Below are 21,771 nucleotides of genomic sequence, written 5' to 3' on the forward strand. Positions count from 1 at the left end.
CACGGACTTGTGCAACAAAGAGAATAGCAACCCTTTGAAACTTTGATTCACGTGCCTATGCTGGAGCAGAAAACACGTTTGATCTCCTCCCAACACATCTTTATTAAAAATATCACACATCTTGACAGAATTTGGCAGATAAAATAATCTGGTGCCTCTCGTTTCAATTAGTTTCAGCTTCCAACTGCTGGATCTTGTTATTATTTTGTCTACTCAAGTCAAAGAGCATGCTACTATCAGATGGTTTCTCCTTGCGCAGGTATTTCCACACTGTGTTCAAGTCAATTATAAACCTTCTGTTAAACACTTTCAAGCAATTGGCTTTTGTGGCACACTGTGTTTTTCTTGTTTTCCAGACCTGCAGTCATTCCTATAGCTCTTCTGCAAATCTCTTCTATCTTTTCCACATCCTTTTTATCAAGGATACAGGTTTAGGATATCCAGAAATAGTTGTGCTTTCCCCAGAGATAATCCTCCCTTACGCTCTTATTGCATGTTCCCATCAAAACAACTACAGGATGAACTGGCACATGTAGCAAGTGCACTGCACTGAATGCTCCTGCGCAGCTGGATGATCCCAGAAACCATGATTCCAGACACCTTCTCAGAGCTGTTGCTTTCCGAGAGGCAGCCTTGTGTTCTGCAAAGCTGACTGATGCTTCTGTTCCCAGTTGTGTGACCTTGAATCTGTCTCCACTGAAACACGTATAGTTTGAGCATACCAAACAACGGTTATTTTTGTAAGTTGTGAGTGACCCATCTCATTATGTGCTGTTACACTCAGTCTTGTTTCACCTGAAAGCTTTCACCAGCTTCCAAAAGAAGCTTTTTTTTTTCTTTTGCTAGAAACTCCCCATATTTATTGTTAATTTTCAATTACTAAATAAGACTTAACTAGTTTCTAAAAAAAAATTTGCTTGTATTTATTTACTATGTTCCAAACACTTTAACCTGATGCCATGCTGTAGTAAGTTAAATATCACACAGATATCTGAGCATGATATAACAACATAGTCCCTGCGCAAATTAAGCTTTTAATTACATAAGAAATACTAAGCTAATTTGGCAGACCCATTGCCCATAATGTGCTGAAAACCCACAACAAACCACTTATTGGCATCCACATACAGACCACTGTGTGTTTGCAAAGGGTACTAGCAGACTTTGATGTGTTTGTGGGCACCGAGACAGCCAGCATCTATCTATCTCACCAATAGCACCAGAAAAGAAATGCTTGTTATCTGAGCACTTAGCTCCTCTTCTAGGACTACCCATACTTACCTGTGTTTCACAGTCTTAGCTGCTCCACACCACAGTAAGGGTGAACAAATGGTCAAATGCATTGAAATGGTGATCCGCTCAGTGGGCAAGGACCCAGACAAGCAAAAAGCACCAGCAGAAAAAAAGAATGGAGAACAGAAGTAATGCTATTCAGCTGTAGATGTTCAGCCAGCACTGACTTAACTCTCACATCCTTCGTTTAAAGTAATTGTGTGCTATGAAGCCTGCTGGTGGCAGAAAGTTGGATGGCATCTGTAGTAAGGAAGGCTGGAATGTTACACAGAAAATATTGGGTAACCTTGAGGGCTACTGTGGTTGAAATGGGAAGAAGTGCAAAAGCACAGAATGCCAGGGCATATATCTAGGGACTAATAAAGAGAAACTCTGCTGTAAATTGGGAGCTCATCAGTAGAAAATCACAGAGGAGGAAGGACTGGATGTATTATCTAACTGATGGGTGGCTGTGGGTCTCTCGTGTGATGCAGCATGAAAAAGGCAAATACAATTATAAAGTACTTCAGGCAAGGATTTCCAGCAGGGTATTGGAACCTTCACGCCACTATATGAGGCACTGATCAGACCTTGTTTGGGAGTGACCCTTCTCATCTATATTTGAGAGAGCCATGTACAAACAAGAACTGGTGACAGAAAAGGCTGCTGGATTGATAACTGGTCCTACAGAGGGAAATCTGCAGTAGGAAACTTATATTTAGAGAAAGAAAGGTGAGAAGATGCCAATGCCCTTCATAAGCATCAGAGAACTTAAACCAAAGGTTGCATTTGAATCAAGGAACAACTGACCAGGAATAAACACAGGTTAAAACGCTGAGCTCAGATTCCAGCTATCAAAGCAAAGTCTTCCACAGCAAAATATTTCCTCAGTAGAGGAAATAGCATGTGCCTCATCTTCAGAGTTTTATTATTAAATTTATTAATATTAGAGAGCCGAAGGGATAGGAGATTCTGACAGCATTACTTGTATCAATAGTGGTCTGGTCTAAGCAATCCTGAAAGGCCCTTCCCAGTTTGACTTACGGAATATGCAGCCATTGTTGGGCTATTCATAATATACAGCAGAAGGAACTCAGAATGAAATGAAGTCCAGATAACTTAAAACAATTCTCAAAACATGTTTTTAGTGACACAGAAAATGGGGAACACATGATAGCAATATTTGTCTTCTCAGACACCTTACCTCCCATGAGGAAGAGAAGCCCCGCCACATATTGCATAAGGCCTCGATCCCAACAGCACCCCAGCACACCGATGATCCACCCAAACAGGATGATGGCCACAGCCATGCCCATGAAGCCAGCTGTCATCCTGCGCAGATCTGCAGTGGGGAAAACAGAAAAACAGCACGCCTGAGAATGGAGCTTTGTAATGAATGATCCTTCCGCAGGTCTTAATGGTCTTAATCCAAAATGCTACTAAAATGCTGGGTGTTTAATGTGTATGTTGGCACAGGAGGGTTTGCATAAGGAATGCCCAAAGGGAGAATAACCCACAGATTAAGCCACTAGCTTGGGCTGGGGAGAGGGTGCAGTTGACCACACAGACAATACTAAGGGTTTACCCTAGTTCTGATTCCCTGTGTGATTTTGGGATAGAGACTGTGCTCCTCTGGGATGCAGTTCCCCATGTGTAGGATGGGGCTTATCTCCCTGCTGCCTAGCAGTGCTGTCTGTGAATCTTGGGACCCTCAAGATGGTGAGATACAAAATGCTCTGCTGTCAGAGACAAGAAGTTATCTTCAGACACACAGCTGGGGCACAGGGCACTTTATTGCCCTCTCTTGTATCTAGATGATGACCTTGTCAGATGATTTTTGGTGAGGACATTCTTGACTGCTGAAGGAACACAGAGCGTAGGAAGAGAGCAGGAGACTAAAGTGGAGCATTTTGTGCTCTGAAATTGTGGACAAAGTACCACATAAGATACAACTGCATAGGGTTAACCAGTATTTATTTCAAATGTAGGAAAAGGTCTTCAAGTTCTAATGCAAGAAACCCTTAAATTAAGCCCTTGCTACATCCTATATTTGCCTTCTGCAAACAAGGATGGAACTAGAGGGATTCCTTGTTCTACATGTGCTGGGAAAAAATCTTCACAGCTGCTTCTGATGTGAAATCTGAGCAGGGAGACCACCTGGCAAAAATAGAATGGCCTATGAGAGCTGACAAGCATCTTTACATCCTCAAATAATGGAACAGATGGGAACATCTTCACTAACATTTGTCTGCTCCCTGTCCTTCCTCATGCATGCACAAAGTTTAAGCACTGATATGTCATGAGTATACGTGCAGGGAAAATTCCAGCCAAGTCAGCCCTCCAACATTTGTTTCCTTCTTAAAGCAAATTTTACTTGCATAGCCATGATTTCACTTGCTTTCAAGAAACAAAATGCTTATGACCGAGGGAGGTGGGATTGAAAACCATGAATCAGCCACCATGCTCTATGACAGCTTCTCTCCTTGGCTGGTATTTCCCCGTTTCTCCGTTTCTGTTTCTTTTTGCCCTTTTTTGACAGTGGATGAAAAGGACCTCAGATACCAGCAGTGCAGGGTCAGTGAAATTTATGAACAACAACAAATTATCATCATCAGAGATTAAAAACAAACTCCTGATCCAAAGTTTAGAGACTCTGCAAGGTCTGTAGGTGTGTTGAGACAGAATGATGTGATTCAGGGAAAAATCAGGGCTGTGTTCATTGTAGTGATTCTTACAGAAGATGGAGTAGCAGAACACAACCCTTCCCTTGAAATTATAATGAGTTCTTGTAGATTATCACTGATTTCTCCAAGGACTCTCTCCGACAACACAGAGATTACCAGGCCTTCAGCCCAGCAGCGTCCAGTGCCCTTATATATATATCTTAAAAGTCATTCTTTCATCTCAGGTTTTGTGACCAACTCACCAAAATCAAGCAGAAACTCGTCACAAAACATTTGAATATGTTCTAGGTGGTCAGACACAGAAAAACACCCACAACTATTTCCTGCAGAAACTCCTACTTCCCACAGGCAGTGCTGGTCCCTTTTTTGGGGGGAATTTCTCAGAAGGGTTCCAAAGGCAGTAAATGTTAGTAAGCATTTCTGTTGGCAGAGGATCTTCATGCTCTGTAGTCTGTGAAAGCCTGGGCTCAATTTGAAAGGCAGATAAAAACTTAAAATGTTTACTGTTTCTATGCCATCTTCAATAACAACAAAACACATCTCAGAGCTGCTGCACAGCTGTCTTTGTCAGCTCAGCAAAGCCCATCCATTTTAACCTGTGACTGCTGACTCTGGGTAACGGCACTTGCTCATCCAAATGCCCTAACAATCTACTTTTAATTGAAATAGTCTTATTCAGCTGTGAGATGTCACTGGCTGCTCAGACCTATCCCAATGACTGACTGATAGAGCCAGTCCCACAGGGGATCAAAAGTATCTCCACAAACTATCTACCACACTAAAGGGTGGTTTCCACCCCAGTAAAATGAACATGAGTTTCACCACTGGACAGAGTAGTTCAAATAGCAGGTCAAAGATCTGAAGACCCATTTTTTAAGGTATGTTTCACTAGGCCTTCTTTTCCTGCTGGAGACTGAAACACAGCAATATTCAAAGCCATCTTGGTTTTTGTCCTGTCACATCCTTCCTTGAAGGCAGCCAATGCAAATGGCAGTGCTAGGAAGGGGTTGCAAAGCTGGTTTCATAAACAGTCCACACTTTATCAAGAGCTTCTTCCTGGTGCTCCTCACCTGTCAGCCAGCATGAAGCTGATGTCAATATGGGGAGCAAGTCTATTCAAAGCAGTTTGTTTGTGGGAAAATATTTAGTGGATATAATTTGTTCCAGCAGCAGATCTTCACCCTCAGGCAATGTAGTGAGAAGGACATGGAATAGGAGCCCATCTCCTCTGGCCACAAACCCGCATTAATGGTAATTTTATGGATATTGTTCTGATGGCACGGTGCTTGGCAAGGAAAGCATAGCAGAAAAGCAAAGACTCGTATAGTGTTATTTGAAGCAATATGAATATATTCTTTCTGCTAATTTAGGATAGGAAAGTGCCATATAAACAATAGCTCATCAGTAAAGATTGTTGGTTTTTTGTCCAATTTTGATCAGCACTGACAAGACTTTCCCTAATTACATATGCTGCAGTGCTAAATAGTGTCATGCTTTGTCATGTAACTCTACTTTGTGACATTCAAACATACCCTGAGTTTGGTTTTTGTTTTTTTTCTTCTTTTTCTGGTTTATTTTTCCTTTAATTATTTTCAGATTATGACACACACAGGATTCCCCACAGTCTCTCTTGGAAAACTTCTCTGAGTAACTGCGGAATATCAGGATGATGGTATGACAATCCCAACCCAAATGAAGGAGTGATTATGCCAGAAAAATGCATTGTTGCATGCGATGCAGCTAAATGGAAGCTGCAATAGCAAACACACATTATACATTCCCTTGTCCCTGGGACAGACTCACAGAAGATTTTGTTCACTAACTCCCTGAAGAGCTTGGAGTTGGCTTTCCTAAAATTTAGTGTCTTGATTCCTTTGAAGTGTTTCCCTTGAGCTTCCCTGTTGCCTTCTCCTATTGTCTCAGTGGTCCCTGGCTCATTGTCATAAGATTTCAAGTGTGCTGCAGTGTTGCCAGCACATCTCAGGGCAGCAGGTTGAAGGCCCTCACTAGCACCCTGTCCCTCTAACTTAGCTATGCCACCCCACATCTTATCATGGACAGGATCACCATTACCTCTCTCCCCTTCAAACCTAGTTTAAAACCCTGCCAATGGGCCCTGATATCTTTTTGCTAAGGACCATGTTCTACCTTTGAAAGAGGTGAAACTCATCTGTCTTTGTAGATGTAGTCCTGATATTGGACTGTTATAATTTTGATTTTGTCGTCTCCTCCAGTGTCAGTGGGCTGTTATCAATCACAGATAGGCATTCCTCTTCTAGAGCCTTGTACCTGTTGTAGAGTCTCTGAGGGTGTGGAGCAGGCACGGAGGGGTTCTGTTTGCAGGCCCAAGCATGGACGTGCCTCCATCCACTCTTCTCCTTTGTAACCCAGACCTTTAGGAATGTAGCTGCATGGTGCATGTAAAGAAAGCATCACACAGCTTGTTCTGTAGGACTTAAGATGTCAAAGTAGACTTTTGATGCCATGCCTGTTCGACCAGTAGTTTCACTCATCTACTACGTGGACTTAGATAACCCCATCACCTGTGAGTGAATTTACAGTATTCTCTTTCCACTCTCATTTTAGAGGCACCTTCTTCACCCCATTTTCCTTTTTTACAGTTAAGTGTGAATATATTCCCTTTGAGAGTATTTTCCATGGCTAACACTGTTACAGGTGCTGCTGCATGTATCAGAGAGGGAAACTAATCCTGATTCAAAACCAATGTGAATTATTAGGTCGGGAATTCAGATACCCCATTCAAGTAGGCTAGAAACTACAGATTCCTTGATTAGTAACATTTGAGAAGGGACAGGGGTTGAAATAATCCAGTTCTCATAACTGAAACTGAAATTGTAAGTTTGAAAGCCACAAGCTTCATGAATTGTGATGAGAAGAGAAACATTAGCATTTTAGACAACCTCTTTAAAAGAGTCTCATAAAACAACATGCACTTCCTAAAAGCATTTTAGTTTTCCGCTAGAGAATATTAACTGTAAAGCTTTTCTGAAGATAATGAAAGGCAGAAGAGCTGATTAAGATCTGCTTATTTTCAAGTAGTGAGTGGAGAAGGTTCTCTCTGTCAGTCTGCAAATGCCCCTGCCCTTCATTTCACCCTGATATCTGTCCATCTGTATTTGTTATGAGCAATAAAGTATTTCATGCTGGTTTTCACATTGTGGAAGAAGTTTCACACCCCAGCAGCTGCAAACAGAACATGTTCTGACTCAGTGTTGCTTCTTGAAAATTTCAATATGCCTTTTTGACTTTTGATGTTCTGTCCTTTTCTTTGAAATTGCAAGTCATTTTTCTAAGGCAAAGGCTTGGGCCTTCTATTGATATCTATCTTCTTCTCCAAAAACAAGATTAATATTCTGAAAGTATTAGACGTTTCTTTCCTCACAACGTGCATACAGGAAGCAAAATATATGAAAGATGGGGAAATCAAGACAAGATGAAAATAAACAACCTGCTCATGACTGCATGAAAATGTTGTGGAGGGGCATATAATTCAATTTATATTCTCAGATTTCTGGTAAACCCTTTTATTGCACAGCACTGCTTTTGCTTTCAGCAATGCTTGTTCTCAACTGTTTGTTAGCAGTTCACAGTACCGTGTATATTATCAGACCATAAGAATATGCAATGCTGCTGAAAACAGAATTTCAATCAGTATACACCACATCTCCTTCCTTCTGTCAACACAGAAAGGTCCACAGGGACTAAGGATCCTGCGGGCTGCATCCAGAATCTAGAACACCTTAGAAGACATTCATGACATGGGGTAGCCCTTTCCTATTATGTCCCATCAAAAGGGGAAATCAACATTTACTTCAGTGCCCCTCCAGGACCAGATATCAGGAAAAATCACAAACATCACAGAAAGCAGAAATAGAGTAGGGTTACATTATACTTCAGCATAATCCTTCAATGCCAGGTCATTTTTGTGTATACTAGACCTTGATCTATATTAGATCTTACTTCAATCTATACTAGATCATACTTTGATCTAGTATATGATTGATTTATGCTAGATCAAAGTACTGTAGTAGATCCTGTGCTAAATTCATTCTCATCTCTCTTTACTGATGTTGGTTTAAACACATTTGTACCCAAAAAGAGCCTAAATCACTCCCTTCTTATCTTTTTCAAAGCAAATATAGGTATTGAAAATCATTTAAGAACAGCAGATAGAGAGCACAATTTACCAGCTTTCACTAAGTTGAGTTTAAACAACTTCTTGTATAAACAGTCAGCCTCACAGAGGTACTTGTATCTGATATCTTTCCTTCTCTGACCTCACCTCAACAGCTCATAATGGGTAAAGATCTCAAATTGGACAGATGTGTCTTCTACTGACTACTAACAGCAGCTCCCAGCTACCATGAAGAAGTGAGTATTAATGCAGATGATTTTGAGTGGCATCTTCTGGCTCTCACAGTTCTCTCTGCACGTCTTAGGACAGTATTTTGGATGAGGCTGGCAAGTGGAGGGTGAGGCTTTAATCTTTTCTTTCCACTTCAGGAATGAAGAGATAAGAAAAGAAATATGTATTAGTCTACCTGAGGCTCCATTAAAATCTTTGAGCACTTTTACTGAATTTTGTGGCAATTCAGTCTCCAATTTGAAGATTACTCTAACACAATCACAACGAGTTCAACCTACTTCAATAAAAGAAACAGTGGATTATATTTGTATGCATATAATCTACACCAGGGAGTGACTCAGAAGTACAAGTCTCACAAATACATGCACTGACTGAGCCCTCAAAACTGAGAAAAAGAAAGTTCTCAAAAAATAAAAAAATGAAAATAAAAATAAAAAAATCCAAAGATTTTTGGCGAGATTTTATTTTATTTTATTTTATTTTATTTTATTTTATTTTATTTTATTTTATTTTATTTTATTTTATTTTATTTTATTTTTAAATATTTTACTTTATTTTTCTTTCCACAAGAGGTGCTACAATATTTATAAAATATACGTATAGTTTCCCCTAAACCAGAAAATCTCATCCCTTTCTCTGGACTAGAGGAGTTGGTTGTGTTTAGTTACCAGAATGCATGAACTCACCAATATGGAAATGCTGATAGGACACTCCACAGACACTTGTCTATGGCAGTGGCCTACATTACATTACTCAACGTATTACTCAGGACAGGACGTAGAAAGGAAATCCTTTATTCTTGTTGAGACAGATCATCTATCTGCATTTCCTCCATTAGAATGCATAAGCATTCTTACAGTTATTTAAAACAGAAACAGACATAAAAAGGCATTTCAGCCTGCTTTCTTTCATAGGAAATCCCAAAGATTTTAGAGTTGGGTGAGCAGTTCATCAGAGGGGGAATGGAGTCCTGTCCTGTTCAAGGGCTGATGCCGTTAGAGATTCACGCCATGATAACAAACCCCACCAACTGTGGAATTTCTTGTTCCCAATGAACCATCTTATGAAGCACCAGGGAGGGAAGGGGCATCCCAAACCAGGTCACACACTGTCTGTTACTGCCTGAAAGAAGTTCCTCCAGTACTGGGGTAAATTACAGAAGCCTATGGAATTCTGCAGGCAACATCTAGAGCTTGAATATCAAGCCCTGGTTATACTCTTGCCTTTTGCTTTTGCAGGATAGAGAGGAGACAAAAGAGAATCACTAGATAATAAGTGGCAGAGTTAAGGAGGCAGTAGACAAGTACAGAAATAGAGCTCGTATAAGTGCAGGGGAAAAAGATAGGTGGGAAAAAGTGTCTCATTTGAGGCTGAAAAGATGGATTTGTATTCAAAAGACTTTATGACATGGATATTAAAGAGGTGGATGTATAAAGGAGGCATTTATGCAGCAGGAATTTAATACATTAGATGGAGTTCTGATCTAATGTAGAGTTTCACCATAGAAGGCAAAAAAATTATGCTAGGTCTTTGGAGAAAGACAGCTGTGAATATCATCATGTGTAATGGTTCAGCCTTTTGCTCCAGTATTACTCCCCTCGTGCTGAGAAAGAGAATTTGGTTAGAGAGCAAATTATCTGCTGTATTGCTACTCAGCTCTGAGTGGCAGCAGGCTGGGAAGGAAGCAGAAGCTTGGCCCTTACAACCCCCAGTGTAGGGGCCAGTGTAGCTGAGCCTCCGCCAAAGCACTGTTCTGTTCTGTTCTGTTCTGTTCTGTTCTGTTCTGTTCTGTTCTATTCTATTCTATTCTATTCTATTCTATTCTATGCTATGCTATGCTATGCTATGCTACGCTATGCTATGCTATTCCATTCTATCCTATTCAGTTCTAGTGCACTACACTCCATTCCACTCAATTCCTCCGTATCCTATCCTATCCTATCCTATCCTATCCTATCCTATCCTATCCTATCCTATCCTATCCTATCCTATCCTATCCTATCCTACCCTACCCTACCCTTTTCCCACATCCTGCCCCATCCTATCCTATGCCAGGTCACACCATCCCCTCCCCTCTCCCCCCTCTGATTTTGGAGATTAGTTCTTTTTCATTGTTTTTGTTTTTCGTTTGTTCCTTTTCAGAAAGTACTTAAAGTTGATGATTTATATTTATTCAGAGATGTTCTTGAATAATCTTTCTCTCTTGATTTACTGTCTGGGGTTTTAGCACTGCAATATGTGATCATCTAGGAACACTTCCAAGCTTTGGTCCCAACAGAGTACATTTGCAACTTGACCAATCAACCTCTTCATCCCTTTCCCTTCTCTTAATTCCTCAGAAATAGGGAAAAAAGTCTGAGTCAATTGTATTTTTGGCCACCTTTTTTCATGTTCATAACTTCAGTATTTCTTGCTCCTGCTAAGTGAAGATATATAAAGCAAATATTTCCTACTCCTGGATGTGCCAAGAGGTTTTTTGTTGTTCAGCCTTCATGGATTACAGAAATGCTGGAGAATTAGAGGAACACACAGTAAAATGCATTCTGTTCAATATCAAGCTGTGGGACTTTAACAGGTTAGAGTTGTGAGATCTAGAGAAACTTGGGGAAAGTGGCCCCTCCGAGCACCACTGCCTCCAAGGGGCTTAGCATCTGTGCAAAGAGCTCAAAGAGATCTGCTCTCCCTGATATCAGTGGGAGGGTTGGGTACTCCAAAGATCTCCTCTGAAAAATCAGACTTTTTCCCATTTCCCATGAGTGCCATCCAAGTGGATTCACCACTTTTTTCAGAGGCATTTAGTGATGAACAGAGTACAGTAACAGCCATATAATCTGGATACAGGAAGCTCTACATTCTATTATATACAACCATGGTTTTCTTGTCTGGTTTACAAAATCCTGCTTCCACAGGGAGCACACTCTGCCCTGTGAAATACTACTTCAGGATCTATGTGTTCAACTCAGTGGTGACTACTGTGGCCAATGCAGCAGCTCAGCAAATGGGGAGAACCATGGGAAAAGCTCTGCTGTTCCTTCACAGTGCTGAGTGGCATGAGAATGGGATCTTCTCTTTGGAAGGAAGTCCTTCACTAAAGACATGGAAGTTTCTTACATTTAATCTTCAGTTAGAATTGCTTGAATAATTTCTTGCAAAGGTGGTCAGGGCCCAGCAGGGCCAGAAGGAAGCAGAAGAAATGGAAATATCTCTTCTTCTCTTACTTCCTCTCAATGAGGAGAGAAGAGAGGACAAAAAAAAAACCAACCCAACAATAAACAACCAAACAATAAAAACAACAACAACAACAAATAGATGGAGAATGGAAAAGAGTAATGAAGAAAATTAAAGTTCTTATTAAAGATGACAAATGGAGTGTGAAAAGAAACAAGAAATGTAATTTATGCAAAATCCCAGTTATCAGGCAGTGTTAAGAGCCTTTTGTAAAACACAGATTTACCCTACATTCATCTTGAAAATAAATTAGGTTAAAAGTATAGGGGAATGGACCGCAGGAGGCACAGGAGGGATAATACAGAAAGCCAAAGACCTGGTAACACGTCCCTCCGTGATCACCTTGCTGCATTTGACTTCCCTCACCTGCTGCCCATCCCACTCCAGCACCAAAGCTCTGCTCACGCTCAGTGACTAAAACATTATCTCCAAGGTTCTTCTGCCCTTACAGTCTCCGTCCCAGCCTGTGGTGCAGTATTACACAGCACAAGCCTGAGAATAATCCCATCATAAAGCATTCAGAGCAGTGCATTTGATAAATGGTTGGGAGGAAAAAGGCTGGAGGTGGAGGGATGATATCTCTGCCTTATCAGTGCCCCAGCTCTCTGCTCAAACAACCTCATTCCACAGACACTAGCGTTAAATGTTTTAATTCAGGAGCTCTGAAAGGTGTATTCTTGTTTTTAAAAAGAGCATGTAATGTCAGTGAGGCTGGGCTGGGGGCTTGGGAAAGACGAAAGAGGATGAGGGAGAAGGGAAGAGATATTAAAAGACTTTTAAAGCCACGAAGAAACGCTCTCTTATGGAGAAATTCTGATTTTGAAGTTTACTCTTCTATTAACATTTAAATTGAAAGGCATTTTTTCCAAGCTCCACATTGGAAACCAGAAAATCTGCATTTAAATAGATACCATTTAAAAGGGGGGGAGGGAAAATATATATCAGCATTGAACACTTCTCAGTTTGTCTGAAAATAACTTCTCTTATAGATTATTGTTATTTTTTTCTTTTTTCTTTGTGCGTGTGCTAGAAAGAGAAGTTGGACATGCATTAAAATTCTGCTTGGCACAAGGAGGAGATGGGGGGATGGCTGCTTAATTGCCTGAGACCCAGGTTTTCAGCTGAGATGTTCTGCTGGAGGGAGCCTGCAGGAGGGATGGGGTCACCAGGGTTCTCTCCTTCCTGATCTTGGCACCCTCACATGCTCAAGGAGATGCACACACCTCCACAATGCCTGTATCCCTGCAGATATAACCACCAAAGGGAAAGAATGAAGATGATAACCCCACACTGTGCGCTGTGTATATGGTCAGCCTCCTGGCTCCATCTGCCTGTCCTCTCCTTATCTCTCATCCCTGCTCTGCCAGTGCCTCACATCCCAAGGCTCCCATGTGTTGCTCATCAGACTGTATATACAGCAAAGAGCAGGAGCTGAGGTGGAGCAGAGGAGTCCCTGTCTGGTGAGAGAGGAACCTCTCACTGTGCCTTTGTCCACCAGAGGCCACAGAATCCCCACTTCTTGTTCTTTGTCATGAGCGATGAAATTAAATTTCACCTACCAGCAGCATTCAGGGAACAACAAAGAGGCACCTGCGTGTGGTGCATGCTCTAATTCCACTGCACAATGGACTTCATCTCCAGTGAAAAATCCCTGGGACAATCCAGTGATTAATATTCAGTCCCTTTTTCTCTGCCTCATTTTCAAGCTCATTCTTACAGAAAAGGTCAGGCACATGCTACCCCCTGGCACTACTGTATCAGACACCTAAATGGTCTTTTCTGCTGTGTCATAAAGGGAATAATCAGGAGTGAATGAGGAGCGGTGCCCCAGAGGCTCAGCTGGACTCTGGTGGGTTTCACATTAGGGTCAATGGTCTGAATCTAGGTTAGGTTGGTGCTGGCTGTGGGCTGCAGTCCAAAAGACAGGCAGTAGGTCCTTTGAAAGAGTAAATCCAACAGCTGAGTGTCTGTTCTGTACTTTCACTCTATTTAGAGTAGAATCTCTTATTTAGAGCCTGAACCTTGTGGCAGAATCTGGACACTACTCCTCTGCCTTCTCCTCCTACTTCTCCTTCCTCTCCTCCTCTGCTTCTTTCTGCCTGCCTAAAGGATGGCGTCCAGGTAGCCATGAGGTTGACTTTAAAAGAATAAGGTGAAAAAGACAAAGGACAAAAATAAGGCATGAGAAAGATGGCTCAGTGATGCAGACACCAGCAGAGGGGCTACAAAGATCCAGATACTATTTTCTGCTTTTTACACAGATCTGCAATGAAAAAGAAAAAACAAACAAACAAAAAGCAGCCTGGCTTTCTGTGCCACAGTTATTACAAACTAGGATAAGCTTATCTCAGGGCCATTTTAGGAATTCATATATTTAAGATTGTGAGCTGAGTTCTCGGCAATGGTCATACCAAAAGCCATCAAAATGTCTTCAGCAGATAAAAACGTTGTGGAAGGATATGGGGATTCTTTTAAGTGCTGACTACGTATGAAATTTGATTACATCTAGAAAAGCAGAGGAGAAAATAATCAAAACAGTAGGTCCCTTTTGTATACAGTCACATGAACCTTGAGTAAGGGTTGGGTGTCATGACTCCTTCTTGGACCACACTGAAAAATGAGCAGAGTCCTCCAGTCTGACACCAGGCCCAGCAGACTCAAGTTCTGTAGCATAGTCAGTAAGACCCCAGTCTTGGTGGGTCACGAACAGCTCGCGTCACATGTGAGTAGAACAAGTCTGGCTAACTTGCTCCTGTTACCTCTCTGTTTTCCCCAGCCCACCTTCCTTGAATTCCCACATAGAACAACCTTGTTCTTCTTGTTGTCTGTAGCTTATTTGTACCCCAAGCGGATAGAAAACACTTTCTGAGAATATATATTCCACAAGCAGAAACATTTAGCAAGAGAAGCAGGTGCCTGGAAAATGGATTCCCATTTGTCCTTCCCTCCCCTTCTCCAAAACCCAATCATTTCCCTGTTAATAAGCTCGCTGAATATAATGTGGCACTAACCTTTCAGAATTGATGCTAGTGACATTTTGACAGCTCCACATATGGGCCTGCCGAAAGCAGAAGGAATATACATTTGCAATTTGGTAAAAAGCTGGGTGAGCAGCCAAAGCAGCTTGGGGGAAGGAGGAGAAACGTGTCAACCAGCCAAACAAAAGCCCACTGCACAGATGTTATGAACGGCAACAAGGAAAAGCACATCCACAGCTGGATGCACCCAGCAAATATGCGCTCAGAAAAAGAGCTTGAGGCAGCCATTAAGGCCAGCCTGGCTTGAGATGCCTCCCAACTGATTCTTCTCACATGGCAAACTCAGGGAAAATTTTTCCTAGCATAAGAAAAATGGGGCATGGGATTCAATCTGTACAGGCTATGGTTAGCATCAAATGTCACAGAATTCGGCAGTTGTTCTAATGAGGAATCTTCCAATATTGTCTCCAATGTGATCAGTCATAAGAAAACAACTATTTTATAACACTGTTTTGTGGAGCATCTTTGAATTTACTTTTCAAAGTATCTCTGCAAAAAACATCACTGACAACACCCAGTACCAGCTCAGCTGTTCTGTGAGTATCACATACCGTGCACCTTCCCCAGGTTATGTCTCTTCACATCCACTAATATTTGGTTAAAAATTAACCCCCAGAAACAAATCCAATCATCATGGAACAAGATGAAGAAACAGATCCAATCATAATGGAACTAGATGAAGATGAGAAAAAAAAAATGGACTTAGCTGTTTGCTGCAGTGGTTCATTAACCCTCACTGAAAATGATTCTATTCTTTCACGTAGTTATATCTGATTTCTAATTCCAGACACTAGTTACCACTATATGGTAAGTGGTGTTCCAGGAACTCAACTCTCTCCTTTTCTTTCTGCCCTCCTTTAACCATATGGAAATAAGTTTAGCTGAAACCAGAGGACTGTTGACTTTCACCTTGGTTTATTGGTACATGGAGATTGTGGAGGTGTGTAACACAGAATCATAGAATGCTTTGGGTTGGAAGGGACCTTAAAGCCTACCCAGCCCCAAACCCCTGCCATGGGTAGGGCTGCCACCCACCACCTCAGGCTGCACAGGGCTCTATTAAACTTGGCCTTGAGTGCCTGCAGGGATGGAACCACAGCTTCCCTAGATGGCTTGTGCCAGAGCCTCATCAGATATATGCAGATGTAAATAGTAATCTTCTTCTCTCCAGAAACAGAAACAAACAGAGCCCTAAAAAGCTCTAACAAACCCCAGCTCACTTCTTATGGCAGCTACAGCCACTGCCCAGCAGCTCTGAACGCACAGCCTCAGAAAGCTTTGTCTCTGTCCAGCCATGATTGGTAAGCCTGAAAATGTCAGTGTTACCATTTTTCAGGCATTTCACCTGAAGTATTTTTGTGCTGAAGAAATAACGGTAGGGTAGCTGCAGGATAGCAAAGTAAAGGTTAATAGTATTAACCTCACTCAAAGACAGTATGAAGTTGGAGACCTTTCTGAACTAATGTCACTTGATAGCCAGGAGACTGCAGACAAGGCCAGAACACACATAGATGTTTCATGTAACAGCAGTACAGAGTTGATGGCCGCAAGCACAACATTTGTATGGGGTCATGTTTGATGAGACTGCAAGGATGATGTGGGTCACAGGAGAGACCTTATTGTTCTCCACAGCTGCCTGAAAGGAGGTTGTGGTGGGGGTTGGCCTCTTCTGGGTGATATGATAGGATGAGATGGAATGGCATCATGTTGTGCCAGGGGAGGTTCGGGTTGGAAATTAGGAAACATTTTTTCTCAGAAAGAGTGGTGAGGCATGCGAACAGGCTGCCTGGGGAGGTGGTTGAGTCACTATCCCTAAAGGTGTTCTAGAAACATGTGGATGTGGTAATAAGGAGCATGGTTTAGTGGGCAACATAGGCAGTAGGTGGACAGTTGGCCTAGATGACCTTAGAGGTCTTTTCCAACCTTCATGAGTTTATGATTCTATGATTACAAGGGCAGGGTGTGCAGAAGTCATGACAGAAAGCACACTGGATTTCACCATCCTGTGCCTGATCTGAGATCATCCACCTGTCAGGCTCCAGGAAGCAGTGTGAAATGGTTTCCAAACCCAGGGTACCATATTTAGTCCCACATACTTCTGCAACACATGCTTCATCTAAAATAACCGGTAGGATCCAACTTGGCACAGGAGACTACCTGGTCTCATCAGATTAAAAAAGTGAGACTTAGTCATTACTTGGCAACAACAGCTCTGTGAGCAGGTTGGGCTTTCACACACAGAGAAGAACAGAGAGAGCCCCTGCCTTGTTTGAGCAGTGCCGATAACACAGATAAGAATAGCACACAAATGCTCATCCCAAGCTTTCTCTTCTTTTCTGTGCATCCTCAGCAGACAAACTGGATAAGAAGACCAGAGGATCATGGAATCATTAAAGTTGGAAAAGATCTCTAAGATTATCTAGGCAGCCTGTTTCAATGCACTACCACTCTTTCTGAGAAGAATTTTTTCCCTAATACCCAACCTGAACCTCCTCTGGTTCAACTTAATGTCATTACCTCTGTCCTATCACTGTTAACTGGGAGAAGAGGTTGACATTCATCTCACCACAACCTCCTTTCAGGTTGTTGTAGATAGTGATGAGGTCTCCCGTGAGCCTCCTCTTCTTCTGACTGAACAATCCCAGTTCCCTAAGCTGGTCCTCATAAGATTTGCTCTCCAGACCCTTCACAGCTTTGTTGCCCTTTCCAACTTGGATTATTCTATTATTCTGCAACATCAACAAGCTTTGTTTGCATCTTTTTCTATCTTATTTTTTTCAACCAACCTCCCAAACTGTGGATTATTGTCTCTGCCATATACTCACCACCAAAGAAACTGCGATCCCTGTGCACAGAGTATCCAAAGTCTACAGAGCACACAGTGACATTGGGACAAAAGGTACAACTTTACAGTAAGTGCCTCATTCATCAGCCAGGAGCAAGGCTGGCTATGTGTTCGGATATGTGAAAAAAGAGAGAAAAGAGAGGAAAGGGGTGACAGTTATAAATGCTTTGCAACCTGAATATGACATTAATGTATGTATGTGGTGTGTTTACAACATTAGGTATCTGTGCGTATCTCTAATAAATACCGTGTTCAACAGCAAAGTTTCAGAAAAACACTTAGATCTAGAAGGACTTGCCATGATGAAACAGACTCTCTAGTTTTACTTTGAAAATAAAAAAGAAATATCTGTGTACTTAGTCAGGTCCTTAATAAAAATACAGAGCAATTCCAGCAGTGCTCCATATAAAGTTTAATTACCGACAAGTGCATTGGAATGACCAGAGAGAGTTAAGTGATCAAAACCTGCTTCATAAAACACACACTTGATTTCTGTGCACCAGAACAGAGCCTTAGTAACCTAGCAAGTCTAGAAACACCAATACAGGATGCATGATGTTGCACCACAGGCACCCAAGGGTCCTCTCCTTGTGAAAGAAGCAGCAAGCCTGTGTCTGGGGGATGAGTCAGTGAAGTCCCAGGTCAGAAAGCACAGCAAAACACATGGCTTTCTTTGCTCATTCACCTTAAAAGGCTGCAGAGGTAAATCAGAGATGTTTTCAATGCTACCTGGAAACTGATTGCCAAACTACCTTGATGTTGTCTTGACACTGCTCAGTAGACGTGTATATACTGCATGTGGGCTGCTCCTGCTCTCCTGGTACCAGAGCAGCCTCAAGGCTGTTCTCTTGTGCAGGGCACAGCCATGGCCACAGGCTAAGGACTTCTTCCATTTGGCCATTAGAAAAAGGAAAGACCCAATGCTGAATCAACGTGATCAGCTCAGAAGCAGGGCAGTCATTGGTAGGAGGAGCAGGTAGGCTCCCCAAAATCCATGGCACACAATGTCTCTGTAGCTACCTGCTTAATGCTGTTCTTCTGCATGTATGCAAAAAATAAAAAATAAAAAAATTAATTAAAGAAAGAGAGATAAATGTAAATGTTGCATTAAAATGTTGTTATCTCTATGAATAAATAAACAAACAAATAAACAAACAAATCCTCATATTGTGTTTTCTTAGAATACAACATTCTGACTTCTCATTTCCAGACAGCCTATTTTTCAAATTGCCCTTAAGTTAGAAAGAAATGGGACTCAAAAGGGTTAAATGCAGCAATCAAAGTATTTCAATTCAGCCAAAATTTTCTTGGCTGCTCCAAAAAAGAACCCCACTTCTGTTCATTTAGCCAAAAAATGTCCAAAAGCCTCCTGTCGCCCTGCCACCATGCTGTTCTATCCCCTTTGCCTTTCCAGCCAGAAGGCCCTTTATTTCACCAACCCTGTCCATCCTGCAGCACCTGAGTGGTCTAACAGTATCCCTGGCAGCAATGGGAAGGCTCAACTGGAAAGCCAAGCTTTGACTGGAGAGTAAAAAGGGGATTAAATCTCAAATATTTTGTTTCTAAGATGACATATGGTTTCATTTTGTGCCTACCCGGGAGTGATGCAATTGATCTGGGATCTAAAATCCTTGTAGCATATTTTCTCACTTTTAAGAAGCCTTTCAGTTTGCCTGTATTGGCTGGTTTGCTTGTTTCCTAATGGGTCTCTCCAGATCTGATGCAGCATTTGAAGCTGCAATGGATACATATGTGAAGGAGGGGGGAACAAATGGAGGGAAAGGCCCTCAGTGTATTGCTAACAGACGCACGTTTCCAAAATGCTGTGCTTAGGAGACACCTAATTCAGTTAACCTCTTTGATCTCATCATGCAGTCCGGAATACCAAAAGGCAATGAAAAGATTGCAGGCAGGTCTGCTATTTTTGCATATCAAAACAAATGTCTCAACCCAGTACAGAGTAGGAGACAGATAGGATAAATACACTTGTGATAGATGGAAAAAACACCTTTTGATTTGAAATGAACAGCTTTCTTCCTGGTTGTATAATGTTCGTGTATATGCAATAAGAAAATATTTCCAAAAAACTCACTGTTAGAAAGCGAATGCACACAGGTGCCAGAATTCACTCATACAGCACTATACTAGGCCACAGTCGTGATGTATCTCCCCTTTCTCCTTCATTATTACCAACAGAGCAGAAGACAGATGACCTTCTGATGACAATGATACAACCCTTAAAACTGCCTATCTCACCTCATGCTCTGTCACCAAAAGATGGGATCTGCTTTATTAGGTCCCAGGAGCCCATTCTCCTTTCCTATAGCTGAGGCTTATCCGGCTAGAAGCCCAGACATGCCCAATGCATGAAAACATGCCTACTTTAAGAAAATATGCCATCTTCCCCCTTGCAGTTGCCTTCTGTGCCTTCCAGTTATCTTCTGCCTTTCCTCCTCCATGGTTCAAGGAGCCATGGAGGAAATGTGATGAATACTTGGGCTTGTTTGTCTGTCTGTTCCTCCAATCACCCTGAGTCTGGCACAGGCCCTGATAACCACTGCATGTAGACACAGCAATCATTAACAACTAAGCTTAATTACATCCTCATTTCTCCACGTAGAGCCCATGAGCAAGATTTCAATTAATTTTAACTTTATGTAAGTTTGATGCATCTCTATCATTCCATTAAGATGATTTGAGACAAGACAAAGATATAGATGTTATCATCTTCAAAAGTAAGAGATTTTTAATTAATTTTTAAAAAAAAAAAAAATTAATTAGCAGTTTACTTACAAAGGTTCATAAAATTCATTTTCTAATGACAGAATAGTTTCTGTAAATTTGGGATAGATTTGTTCTGTTTTTCAAATGGAATGGAGAACCTGAACTTCTTATATGTTCTTACCATGGAGAACCAGCAATTTCTGTTATAAAGATTCAAATCAATAGCCCATCTAAGTGCAAAGTCCTGCCAGGGTTTTGTAGTGGACATTTTTATTAGCATTTGAAGAGCCAAGGAAATTTTAGCTCAGGTTGGAGCCTGTTTGCCTGAACCAACCCTCTTCTGGAACAAGCAGCCCACAGAGGCTGTGGATGCCCCATCTCTGGAGCCATTTGAGGCCAGGCTGGATGTGGCTCTGAACAGCCTGGTCTGGTTGTTGGCGACCTGCACAAAGCAGGGGGTTGAAACCGTATGATCATTGTGGTCCTTTTCAACACAGACCATTCTGTCATTCTACAATTCTTACTGGGGGGGACAGTTGGAAATATGCCACATTGACAGTGTGAAGCTCCTTTAAAGCAAAGCTTTGTCATGGCCTGTTACAAAGTCACCACATCCCTAAGACGGAAGCTGGAGCTCCGCAGACACATAATTAAGCAGGTGTTTTCTAGAGAAGAGTTCCATATGATGAACCTGAAGACAAAACCATCCATGGAAAAGATGTTTTCTGCGTTGAGACTTTGTGTTACTAAGTGGGCAGTTTGCCTTCAGGAAATGCCCAGACAGAGCTTCCTGGCCAAAAAGCTATCCTGTTTGCTGGCTATTTAATAGTTTTCAGGGTTTTGAAGATGTCCAAGAGGATTTGCCCTGGAGGATGTCTGTAAGCTTCATTCATTGGTGCATGGCATCATACTGCTAGGACTTGCTGTCAAGAAGCCTCATTGCTGTCACTCCTTTGTCCCCCTTAAAACAGCACGGTAGGGCAGCAAGGCTCTCAGTAATGAGTCAGAGGGTTGGTGCTGCTTCACAGCAGCCACGCTCACTGCCGTCCCTGCAATTAGCACTGTTAGCGGGTTGCTATGCAGGTTTCTGCTCCCTGGAGATAGTATCAGGGCACTGCTCAAAGGAGATGAGGAAATTAATAAATAGGAAGGAAAAATGCAGATGGCTGAAGGGAAAACAGCATCGCACGTTGAAACTGCCCCCAAAGCATTACCTCTTTGGCCACAGCAAACCACGCACTTTCAAGTCAGGGCTCACTGATTGCATCTGTGTCTCTGGGGAAATGTTTGGCTTGGCATGACTAATGCAACAAGCAACATAGCACAGCAGAAATGTCACCGAAGTCCCTACTGTGCAGGACCTGCAATTACCACAAGTGAGCACTCTTAACCTGCTTCATCTTTAATTGATAGCTAAAGAAAGCAGGGAAAAGATAAAGCTCTGTGCTTGGTTTCACTGCATCTTCTTGACTCTCAGTAAAAAACATGGCTTCTGAAAAAACAACAAACCAGGCAAGTTGCATTCCCTTTGCACCACTGATTCCCAGCTTCCATGCGGTGAAGAGAAACAGAACAAATCCCTTGCACCACAGT

The 21,771-nt window shown here is 41.9% G+C and overlaps 1 protein-coding gene across 1 annotated transcript in view; it reads right to left on the minus strand.

Moving 5' to 3' along the window:
• Window positions 1–21,771, minus strand: part of TMEM178B (transmembrane protein 178B) — a 201,982-nt gene that overhangs the window by 16,089 nt on the left and 164,122 nt on the right. Inside the window, exon 3 of the mRNA XM_015866745.2 lies at window positions 2,477–2,614. Within this exon, the coding sequence (XP_015722231.1) occupies window positions 2,477–2,614 (138 nt within the window). The remainder of the gene's footprint in view (window positions 1–2,476; window positions 2,615–21,771) is intronic.

The sequence above is a fragment of the Coturnix japonica genome, chromosome 1, assembly GCF_001577835.2.
Source record: "Coturnix japonica isolate 7356 chromosome 1, Coturnix japonica 2.1, whole genome shotgun sequence".
Lineage (NCBI taxonomy): Eukaryota > Metazoa > Chordata > Aves > Galliformes > Phasianidae > Coturnix > Coturnix japonica.